Genomic DNA, 11,774 nt, shown 5'->3' with positions numbered 1-11,774 from the left:
ATCTGGATCCACCTCCCAGAACTTCTTGTTCAAGTTGTTCATAATAGCCTAACACACAGACATAAACACAACAATAGTAAATATACAGAAAAACTGCATATTTGTTCCATAGTTAGCTGTGACTGACCTGTACACCCGCATAGGCATTATTGACCAATAAGTCAAGTCTGCCATTTTGCTCACGTTGAACACGTTCAAACAGCTCCTTGATTTCGTCCTCTTTAGATGAGTCACAGATCACTGGAAGACACCGGCCACCTCTCTCTGTCACCTGTTATCATGAAAATAAAAGAAGCATGAAATCAATATCACCTTCTCTAAGCTGAGGGCTATTATTGATACAATCAGGAGATAGTTTCCACACCTCAGCTGCTGTCTGCTTCAGAGTTTTCTCCTGTCGACCAGTGATGTACACTGTAGCGCCAGCCTCAGATAACTGTAGGGCAATACCTCTTCCAATTCCTCTGGAAGCACCAGTCACCACACAGATCCATCCTGATAGTGCCATCTGACAAACACACGCAAACATAAATTGATGCCAGTAATAACAATGTCCGAGCTTTAGAATTAGATAATTGAACTGGTTCACATAATCAGTATAAACGGTTTGGTTAAAATCGGCCAAAGTGGTTCTCAAGTCAACAGCTCACTGACTCACTGAAAGAAAAAAAAAACAGGCCAAATATGAGTCCCGTCCCAAATGGGGTATGCTACTATGGTTTTATATATATATATATATATATATATATATATATATATATATATATATAATTTATTTATTCATATGATAGCATTTTCTTAAAACATGAAAAACGCGATGACGTAATTACGTAACAGTGCAAATAACCACTGAATCATTTTGTAATCGGTTCTTTAAAACTGTTCCTAAAGAACAGATTCGTGGAAATGACTCCCTAGTCAGTAACAGTCAAACAAGTGAGCAAAAAAAGCCTGCCTGTCACCGTGGTTACAGTTATCCATTGCAACCTTCTTCACAATGACATTTAATTGGTCAGGAGTAAGTAGAGGCGGACAAAGTACACAACTCCATTACTTGAGTGAAATTACAGATACTGCTGGTCAAATATTACTCCATTACAAGTAAAAGTTGTAAAGACAGATTTTTACTTAAGTAAAAGTACAGAAGTACTTGCTTTTAAAAGTACTTAAGTACCAAAAGTAAATTTCCTTTTTTATGTCAATGCACTGTTTTATTATTGTTGTATGTAATACTTGCAATACTTCTGAAGCAACTTACAATACATTACACCTACTGAATAGACTGACTAGCTTGTAGTATCTTTGGAATAAAGAGCTTTTAGATTGTTAAAAAACTATGGGGAAAAAACAAAACCAAAAAAAATAATTATTATTTAACACCCCTACACCCCCACAAAAGCAGGATGGTAGAGCAAGACCTATTTGACATCAAAAAACATTTTTTTTTAAATGCTGTCTAATCGCTCTCGCTGTACTTTGATGTTACACACAGAACGGTCTGTGCAGTTCTGCTTCAGTCAAACACCTTTTTTTAAAAAAAATGTTATTAGGAGACGCACAACAGTTCTTCTGTGGGTTTATAGGTAATATTTTCACGTACACAATTTAGCTAAATCAGACAATATTGTGTCTAATATAAACCACAATATTAACTTCTTATTATTGAATTGTTGTAAATAAATATCACATTTGGAACTGGTCAGTGCTCAAAAAATGCTGGGAAATCACTTCATGTAGCCCCAAGAGTGATTACTGATAAGCTGTCTGAAAACAAAAGTCACGTTTTAAAGAAGAAGAAAAAAATCACCCACTGACTTTCAAAGCTGCCACATAGTAACGACTTTCTACTTCGAGGACCTTGATAGAAATGTAGTGGAGTGAAAAGTACAATATTCGTCTTTCAAATATAGTGAAGTTAAAGTCATAAGTTTCCAGAAAAAATAATACTCAAGTAAAGTACAGATACTCAAAAAGTGTACTTCAGTAACTTGTGCCTCTCGTGTTAAGCATTCGGCTCGTTTTGTATTTGATTAATGTGATGGATAGAAGATATTTCTGCCGTGCCGTATGATATTACAATGAAAAACCTACTTGTGCCCGTCATATTTACGTTGTATTTAGGCTATAACGCAACACGTACCTGTTCGACTGCGCGGTTAACCCTCCGATGAATGGTAATAGGCTCTAAGGAACTCTTGCCTAGTCTTGAAAAGTGTGGTGAAATAAACTGGCCAATGTATAACGTGCAGATAAGACAGTCATGTTTATGGCCCTTCTTCCCACTCCCGTAATACGTCTAATATAAAGCCCATGTGTTTTGCGAACGTAAACGATGCTTTTAAAACATTTAAAACACATGAAATCAGCAACCCAATGAACATGAGTAGCCTATGCTAATGCAGCCCATTTCATATCACACAGAAATCCATTACCTTGTTAAAATATTTTGGTTTACATCAAGGTTAGGTTTCTGCCAACTATGTTGCTGTTTATTAGACTAAACTGTTCCCATGAGTGAGGACCTGCAGTGTTTATACAGATTATTCAAGCAATAACCATAGCCACACAACATGATTCCACTATATGTATAGGCATTTCTCATTGGTCTTTTTCTTTTCAGGTACTTATTACATTTTTGAGAGGCAAAGTGAGAGGAGAGCTGTGTCTGAAATCACATAAAGCAAGAGTAGGTACTACTTTTGACAAAGAACTTAGGCCTACTTCGCAACCATTGAATGTGACAGTAGTCGTACTCGTACAGTACTTTTCGTCTACTGCTTTTCAAATACTATGTATTCAGACATACTACTCTTCTGGCATACTGCTTTTTGCATACTGCAGGGGCTCTCTGCAACTTTCCTGCAGAGTTTAATACAAACCTCGATCAAACTCACACAGTAATCCTGAAGACCTTGATTAGCTTGTTCAGCTATGTTTGATTAGAGTTGGAGCTAAATTCTGCAGGAAAGTGGGCCTCGAGGGCCAGAGTTGAGAACCCCTGGCATACTGTGTAGTAGAGAAGATGCAGCGGGGGACCAGGATGTGAACACAGCAAAAACCCAGGTCTCCTGAACAGTGCAATATATCTGATAATAACAATGGTCATTTCATTGCATTAAATTGACAACATAGCCCTACAGCAGCAGCACTCCCCCAATAGTGGAAATCTCTGAATTGTTTAGTCACTACATTTACCTAGCAGAGCATGGATTTATGATTGTGGGGCCTTGGCCACAATAATACATTGTGTACTTTGCCATTCATCAATCCAGATAACCTCTGTGCTAAATCTACTTTGATGCCTCTTTGCAGTCACCACTGCTTGCATTAAACCATTATTAGAGAATTAAAAACCAAAGTCCACAACATGCCACCATACGCAAGGCCACTGGTCCTTTCAGTTTTAATAGTTTGTAGCATCACATATACAGTAGTCTCCCAGTAACACATTCTTGCTCTTTTTAAGGTGCACAGTTCACATGGTTAGATATTAAGCTAATCGATGCACTGTGTTTCCCTAATAAAGATAAAGCTTTAATAAAAATGTAGAGGTTTAATTTCAGTAATAAAAACTAAGTGGCAAACCACATTCAAAGAAATGTTAATTGTTCAGTGACAAACATCATCATTTGAGCAAATGGACTGGCAGAGGCCTCACTGTCATATATCTTGTTACAGTATACACCACCAAATATTCAGTCTTTTAAAGTCGAGAAAGCCTTTGAATATATCTTCCTCAGTAGCTGATACTCAAAACATTAGTGACTTGCATGATCAGAATGGCAGTGTTTTTTTGATCCGTTTTGTTTTTTGCAACCCCAATAATACCAAATTGTGAATGCTCTGATGTCCCAAAATATTACAAGTTTTATTATAAATGTACAATTTTGTCATTGAGTAGTATTTATTTATATTTCAGTGTTATAGGCAGGTTCTATGTATTCTTCCATTTTTTTTAAACGTGTTTGGTTAACTGTTCAGGAATTTGCATTGCAAATAAAAGTGACCATGTCATTGACATTTGCCACACTCAAAACTACCAAGTTATCAACAAGCTCAGGGCTGGGCGTTCTTATACACATATTTTCCTCTTGTGCAATGTGAATTATTTTTGCAGTGAAGATCACCGTCAGTATTACGGAAATGAGATGACATTTTTTTTCTGATACAAATAGTAATACTGATAGTATACTGAAAATTATGATATTTTTGACGCCCAAACATTGTGGCTTATATATGCTGGGTGTCTTCTTATTTTTAATTTAATCGTTTTTAATTAGCAACAGTAGCAATAAATTAATGACAATTTTACAGCCAGCTAAATTACTTTATCTTGATGGCATGTTTAAAACAACGAAGTAAAAACGCATGTACATGATCAACATACATGACAGGATTACCAAAAATAGCCACAGTGTTTGCACCGAGGCGTGTTAGAATTTGCCCAGGCTCAGCATGGAACGAGGCACTCTGATGAATGAAGGAGTGAATACGGACAGCCAGGACACATAGGGCACTTGGGAAATTAGGAACTTCAGAGAGGTGTAGTCCATGACACTGCGACCTGAAACGACAAGGAGCACATAAAAAAACCCTTTGTAGAATTTCATTTTGGAACATCTACATGTAAGTATCATTGATCATAACAGGAAGCGCCATCACTCCTACAGAAACATCTGTCACCGTACCATCCACATCCTTGAGTCCATAGCGGCGAGCGAGGTCACAGGTCATCAACACTTGCCCGGTCATTGACATCAGATTTTTATCTGTCACCAAGAAGCAGAAAGTAACACATCAGCAAGGGCCTCCAGACAAATCAGAATAATTCATAAACCTTTTCCCCTTTAAATGAATAGTTTAAAAATTAAGTTATTTTTTTTATATATTTTGTTATCATTTAAAGTACTCACTTTTTCTGTTAAACACAAAAGAAGGTACTTGAAGAATGTTGGTAACCAATTGACTTCCGTAGTATTTTTTTTCCATAGTCATACCAGCAACTGTTTGATACAGCATTCTTCAAAATATTTTCTTTTGTATTCAACAGAAGAAAAAACTCTTACAGGTTTTGAACAACTCGTAAATGATGACAGAATTTTCATTTTTGGGTAAACTATTCCTTTAACTACTCATTCAGTCTTTTTAAAAAAATCCAACCTTTGGCCAGCTCAACTATGCATCGTCCACTAAACTCTGTCGTCTCACCCTTCCTGAATATTTCCTTGAACTGAGAAAGATAGATTGTAATCAGATATTTAGCTAAAGGTATTTATTTCATAATCACACCTATTCTTCATGAACTTACAAAGCAAAGATGATGAGACAAATAAAAATGGCTTACTTTTGGATCAAATCCTGGAGGAGCCTCATCGCAAGATATATACTGATTAATTAACTCAGTCTGAACGGCCCCTGGCCAGAGGCTTACAGAAACCACACCTTTCTTCTTCAGCTCTACTGCCATGTCCGCTGCCATTCTGTCACACTGAATAACCAAAAGAAAGTTTAAAGCATAAATGAACAATGAAGATGAATAAAGGAATAGTCTACGAACAAATCAAAAATTGAAAGTGGCATTCTGTGCAACTGAAATGAACCATATTTCAAATATGTTACACGGAAAATGACTTCAGATACAGAATCTGTAATGCTGTGTGCACGGACTCACTGCAGCTTTGCCGACCCCATAGGATACATTAAAGAGATAGCGCAGACCACCCATGGATGATATGAACACAATCAAGCCTTTGCCTTGCGCCACCATCATCCGTGTGGCATACACTGAGCAGAAATAGTGACCTCTGTGAAAACAGTGACCATGATCTCTGAAAATTAATTGAATATTTTCAATTATCCAACTTTTCATCACAGATTTTTTTTCAATTAAATAATTTGATTTAATTCATTTAATTCATTGTGTAATAAGTCAAAAATGTATGTGGTACTGATGTTTAGGTAATTAAGTTGTTAACTGATTTAAATATTTGTGACTGTAAATATATTAAAACTTAATTTTTGATTAGTAATATGCATTGCTAAGAACTTTATTAGGACAACCTTAAAGGCGATTGTATCTGTATTTTTGCACCCTCAGATTCCAGATTTCAAATAGTTGTATCTCAGCCAAATATTGTCCCATCATAACAAACCATACACCAATGGAAAGCTTATTTATGCAGCTTTCAGATGATGTATAAATCTCAATTTCGAAAAATTTACCCTTATTACTGGTTTTGTGGTCCAGGGTCACATTTGGGGTCAGAAAGATTTTTTAAAGAAATTAATACTTTTATTCATGTATATATTTTAAAATATATTAAAACAGAAAGTTATTTTGAAACAAATATTTCACAATATTACTGTTTTTCTCTATTTCTATCAAATAAATGTAGTCTGATAAATGACAAAAAAGTTTTCAAATTTGTTCAGAATTATTTATTTTTACATATTTCTTCATAAAAATGTAGCTGTCATTTGGAGTCACCTCCAGATTTGTACTGTACTGTACCTGAGTCCAGTGTTGTTGATTGTGTCCCAGATATCTGGATCCACCTCCCAGAACTTCTTGTTCAAGTTGTTCATAATAGCCTAACACACAGACATAAACACAACAATAGTAAATATACAGAAAAACTGCATATTTGTTCCATAGTTAGCTGTGACTGACCTGTACACCCGCATAGGCATTATTGACCAATAAGTCAAGTCTGCCATTTTGCTCACGTTGAACACGTTCAAACAGCTCCTTGATTTCGTCCTCTTTAGATGAGTCACAGATCACTGGAAGACACCGGCCACCTCTCTCTGTCACCTGTTATCATGAAAATAAAAGAAGCATGAAATCAATATCACCTTCTCTAAGCTGAGGGCTATTATTGATACAATCAGGAGATAGTTTCCACACCTCAGCTGCTGTCTGCTTCAGAGTTTTCTCCTGTCGACCAGTGATGTACACTGTAGCGCCAGCCTCAGATAACTGTAGGGCAATACCTCTTCCAATTCCTCTGGAAGCACCAGTCACCACACAGATCCATCCTGATAGTGCCATCTGACAAACACACGCAAACATAAATTGATGCCAGTAATAACAATGTCTGATCTTTAGAATTAGATCATTGAATTGGCTTACACTCAGTTTAAATGATTTGTTTAAAAATCTACCCAAGCGATTCTTGAGTCAACAACTCACTGAAAATGGCCAGATGCGAGCCCTGTCCCAAAAGGGGCACTTAACATACACTTGCAGTATTGCAATATGCTATTTTGGTTAAACAGCAATATATGCAAACATATTATTGGAACGTTTTAGTAATATGCCAAGGAAGTCAGAGACATGTGATGACGTATAATGCAGTAAAGAACCCGCTGAATTATTTTGTAATTGGTTCTTCACAATAAACCATTAAAAAATGCAAACATTGCATCAGACTTGTCATTATTTATGACTTTAATCTTTGTCAATTTCATACATTTCATATGTGATTTTGTGATGTTTCCACATTAAATAAAAAGATTGTATGGATAAAATCTATGTGTTTGGGCCAGGGCCATAGCTGGGGTATGCAGGGGCCCTGGTGCAGGTTGTGGCTGTGGGCCCCTAGAATTGTCACCACCTTTCTCCCTGCTAACGACATGCATGGTTTGGGCAGTTTTCATTATCAGAAGCTCATATTTAGAAAAGTATGAAAAACATGAGCAGGATATTTGTTAATTTTTTAATGAAAATATCTTTCTACAGCTAGAGTGAACATCTATACTTAATGTACGCTTGGTTACACTTTATTTTAAGGTGTCCTTGTAACAGTGTAATTATACATTTAAGTTTTGAGTAATATTGATTAACTACTTACTTTAGGGTTAGGATTAGAGTTTGGCTTAGTGTCACTTGCATGTAACTATGCATAATTGTTATTATAATAGTAAGTACATGTAACGTGTAACAAGGACACCTTAAAATAAAGTGTTACCTTATGCATTATCCAATAAACATGTGCATCTGTTGATCAGTGATCTTACTGTATGGATTATTTGGTTTAATTTGAACAGAAGCATGCTTAGTGGACTTCAATGTGTTGTTAATTAAGTACTGGGTAATGAGTTTGGTTATCATTTGCTCAACCAATTATATATTATATTGATGATAACATAAACAACAACAACAACAAAAACGTGTACGGCTGTTTCTGGGGTGGAGTGGGATGGGTGGGGGTTATCGAGGGTAGACACCATAGACTGTAAAAAAAATGGACGATGCGTCTCCTATTCCTTCCACTATAGAAAAGTGAAGCCAAAGCATCTCAGTATGGCCGCTGCCATCTTGAGAAAATGACCTCTTTTGGAGCCCGAGTCTGCGCAGTAGATATTTGTTTGGAACCAAAAACTCTAAAACGCTGCCTCCGAAGGCAGGAAGGCATCAAGGCACGTCCGAATCCAAATTCTGCTTTACTTCCTGTCTCCGGAGGTACCTTCTTCTGATCGAATTTTGAAGGCAGCATAGCTGTATCCTTCGCTGCCTTTGATATCCCACAATCCTGTGCGTTCCATTCCGTGACGGTTAAGCTAAAAAATAAAGATGGCATCTGAAAGTTGCGTTTGGGGGTCAGTTTGTGTGTAAATGTATATTTCTGACTAACTTTTTGCACTTTTGATGTTATTTCTAGCGAGAAATTAGTATTATAGTAATTAAATATTCGTTTAGTTATCACAAAAACTCGTTCTATTTTGTTGTAGATCATTAAACCGTTACGCTGCCTCAGAAGCCTGTCCGAAATCAGTTTCATGAGGTGCCTTCATGCAAAAACGCTGCCTGCAAAGTCATTGCCTCATACGGCGAGATGGTCCTCACTGCAGAACACAAGATCCAGGGGGCGTGGTTGGATCCAGATCCAACTCCTTCACCTTACATATACCCAAACCTACTCGTCTCCACCCCCTGATCCCTAAGCCCACCCATCTCCACCCCTAAACCTACCCATCTCCACCCATTAACTTATCAATCTCCACTCCCTAGATGTGGATCCAACCACGCCCCCTGGATCTTGTGTCCGCAGTGAGGGGCTACTGCATATACGGCAGCAAGTCAGCTGCCTTTTCCAAGTAGGTATAACTGCAGACTGGAGATCTCCAAAATGGGGCGTGAACTCCAAAAGTGGGCAGAACCTCCGAAATGGGGTGGGGTCTCCTCTCGCAAAGACTTTCACCATTGGCTCTGGCTTCGGCCAATTGTTATTGACTTACATTTCAAAATAAAACTTTATAAATTAGACATTGTTTCTAGTTGATAAAATATGCTATATAAATAAATATTCTCCGTGAGATCAGAGCCCAAAGCTCGTGGCCAGTGGTGTTCGGACTGGAGTTTGAACCTCTGCTTAATGATATAAACGGGAATCACCCACGAGCTCTCCTGCGAGCCGTCCCAGTGCAGGGGAAAGATTTTACTCTATTGCTTTGGTCTAAGCAACGGGGGCGTCCCGGGGCTCGAAATTCGTAGGGTAGGAGGGGGTAGTGACGCTGGGTGTAACTAAAAAGGTGCCATTGTCCGGTGAGGTCCTGTTGGGGAGTTACAGAACGATCTTATAACGCATAATCTTATTAACTGTTTATCTCCTGATCTGCAACTTTCTTTACCACGTTATTCAGCGCCAATCCCGCCGTGCAGTCAATTTCACTGGTTAAGGTTAGGGTCAGGTGTGGGGTAGGCTTAGGGGTTAGCATTTTTTGTAGCATAGTATAGGAAATCAACACTTTAATTGATACAACCAATAAAATCTTTAGAATCAGCTGTGGGGCGGAGTTTGCACTGAAGTGGATTGGGGGAAAAAATGCGCATGTTTGTCATGTGCCTGTCTGTCAATGGAAGGAAGCCACGCCCTATTTTGGAGCTCCCACCCTGTTTTGTAGTTCCCGCCCCCATTTGGAGATCTCAGGCTGCAGTTATACCCTTCTGGCCTTTTCTGATGCAGCCAGAGTCTGCGCAGTAGTGTCGTGAGGTGGAGACCATAACCATATGAGACTAATCAACCATAAAGACACGCCCCGTTTTTGTAGCATCAAATTACTAGCTAAAATCAAACTTATCACAAAAACGAACAATTGAACATATATCAGCGTGATAACAACTACCTTAAATGACAAAAACCAACTTTCGGAAAATTGTGTTGGAAGTGTAATTAATTGTTTTATTTTGACTCAAGTCCCATTCGTTTACACGGAGATGGCGGGGGTTATGACCTGTACTGCAGCCAGCCCCCAGGGGGCGATCAAAGAGCCCGCTTCACTTTTCAGGACGTGTGTGAGGCACACCTGGCAGACACACCGAGAGTCCCGAAATTACAAAGAAGCGGTGACAAATAAAAACCTGTCACCCTGTGGTCACATATCCATCGCTACCCTCTTCACAATACCTATATTTCCATGCAAAGTTGTGAAAGTAATGTAAGCGGAAGATTTAAATATTGCATTTAAAACATTTGTCAGTAAAGTTCCGTTTCCATCCCAAGGGTTCTAGAGAACATGCATAAGTTGGACACTTCCTGGGAAACTGGCGAAATAATAAAAACGAAAGCTTCAGCAAGTGAGGCTCTTTTTTCCTACATAAACGACTTGCGCCTCGGAGCGCGCATGCGGACGAAACACAATAACAAACGCTGCCGTGTTGTCTCGCGTTCGGAGGCGGCGCCTGATCGATGTTTGGTAACGCAATTGTGTGAGACAGCTCTGTGTGGCACTTACACCAAATCAAGATCAGGTACTTCAGAATGACTAAACTTGTGAGATGGTTTGCGATGAGACTAGTGGGCTGTTAGTCCAGTTATTCAGTCACGTCAACGGTTAAGGCAAAGGCACATGCGTTTTTTGTTGCGCTAGAAATTTACTCTGTAAATGTTTCCTTCGTAGTTCATCCGCATCTTGATAAAAAACGGTCCGACTCAACCGAGCGAATACTTTTTATGCGCATTTTTAGAATGTATAAGCCCATCGGCGTCCATCCAACGTTTTCATGCAATAAAATCCGCATAAAAATAGGCTGGTAGAAACAGCCTATTAACTAATGATATTTAATTGGCACAGAATGAAAGTTATGCAACAGCGATGCATCATCAGTTATTTACCAAAGCGTCATGCGGATTGAAACGTAAACTTGAATATCTTCTCACTCGTTTGAAATCTTCGACTTCGACACTTGCGTATGTGTTTTATGAGATGGTTAGAAGATGGGCTATCATATAAACAATATAGCTATATTTAATGAAAAACCTACTTGCGACCTTCATGTAGGCTACATGTAAACGCAACACAGGCTACCTGATCAACGCTGCGGTTAAACCTCCGATGAACTGTTGTCTCAGGAAATCTTGCCTGGACTTGAATCAGGAAACAACAGGCAAAGTTTGGTGAAATTAACTGTAGCCTATTTCTTGCAGATAAGACCGTTCTGTTTATGGCCATCCTCCTATTCCCGTAATACGTCTAATATAAAGCCAATGCGTTTTGTAATGTGTTTATAAAAACTTAATTAAACCAAATGAAATCACCCACCCCATAAACACAAAAGTACGCTAATACCGACCTTTTTCCATTTGTTCATCTTTAGCTTATAATTACAGAGAGAAGGAAATCCAGGGCCTTGATTTGAAACATTTTGGTTCCAGCAAGATAAAGTTAACTCTTCCTCAGTTCTGCCAACTATGTAGCCTACTGTTTAATGGACTAAATTGGTTTGAGGATATGCGGTGTTTATTATAAAGAATATTCAACCAATAAATATA

The 11,774-nt window shown here is 38.3% G+C and overlaps 2 protein-coding genes across 3 annotated transcripts in view; both read right to left on the bottom strand.

Moving 5' to 3' along the window:
* Positions 1 to 2,257, bottom strand: part of LOC107591387 (dehydrogenase/reductase SDR family member 1-like) — a 5,626-nt gene extending 3,369 nt beyond the window's left edge. The window contains exons 1-3 of the mRNA XM_016280549.1: positions 2,141 to 2,257; positions 365 to 508; positions 128 to 271 (exon numbers count right to left, since the gene is read on the bottom strand). Coding sequence (XP_016136035.1) covers positions 128 to 271; positions 365 to 508 — 288 coding nt within the window. The 5' untranslated portion in view covers positions 2,141 to 2,257. The remainder of the gene's footprint in view (positions 1 to 127; positions 272 to 364; positions 509 to 2,140) is intronic.
* Positions 2,258 to 3,371: 1,114 nt separating this feature from the next.
* Positions 3,372 to 11,477, bottom strand: LOC107591385 (dehydrogenase/reductase SDR family member 1-like). 2 transcript variants are annotated; one of them, XM_016280547.1, is made up of 9 exons: positions 11,311 to 11,477; positions 6,908 to 7,051; positions 6,671 to 6,814; positions 6,512 to 6,591; positions 5,672 to 5,828; positions 5,345 to 5,488; positions 5,161 to 5,230; positions 4,689 to 4,769; positions 3,372 to 4,564 (listed from the first exon to the last, which is right to left on the bottom strand). In XM_016280547.1, exons 1-9 carry the CDS (start codon positions 11,452 to 11,454, stop codon positions 4,434 to 4,436), a joined length of 1,095 nt encoding a protein of 364 aa, XP_016136033.1. In that variant the 5' UTR covers positions 11,455 to 11,477; the 3' UTR covers positions 3,372 to 4,433. The 2 variants fall into 2 exon arrangements, with proteins under 2 accessions (XP_016136033.1, XP_016136034.1); XM_016280548.1 differs by having other exon boundaries at positions 5,672 to 5,804; positions 11,311 to 11,475.
* Between the last annotated feature and the right edge of the window lie 297 nt (positions 11,478 to 11,774).

This window comes from Sinocyclocheilus grahami, unplaced genomic scaffold (genome assembly GCF_001515645.1).
Source record: "Sinocyclocheilus grahami isolate Dianchi unplaced genomic scaffold, SAMN03320097.WGS_v1.1 scaffold141.1, whole genome shotgun sequence".
Lineage (NCBI taxonomy): Eukaryota > Metazoa > Chordata > Actinopteri > Cypriniformes > Cyprinidae > Sinocyclocheilus > Sinocyclocheilus grahami.
The sequence above is the reverse complement of the archived record's forward strand: the minus strand, read 5'-3'. Positions and strand labels throughout refer to the sequence as shown.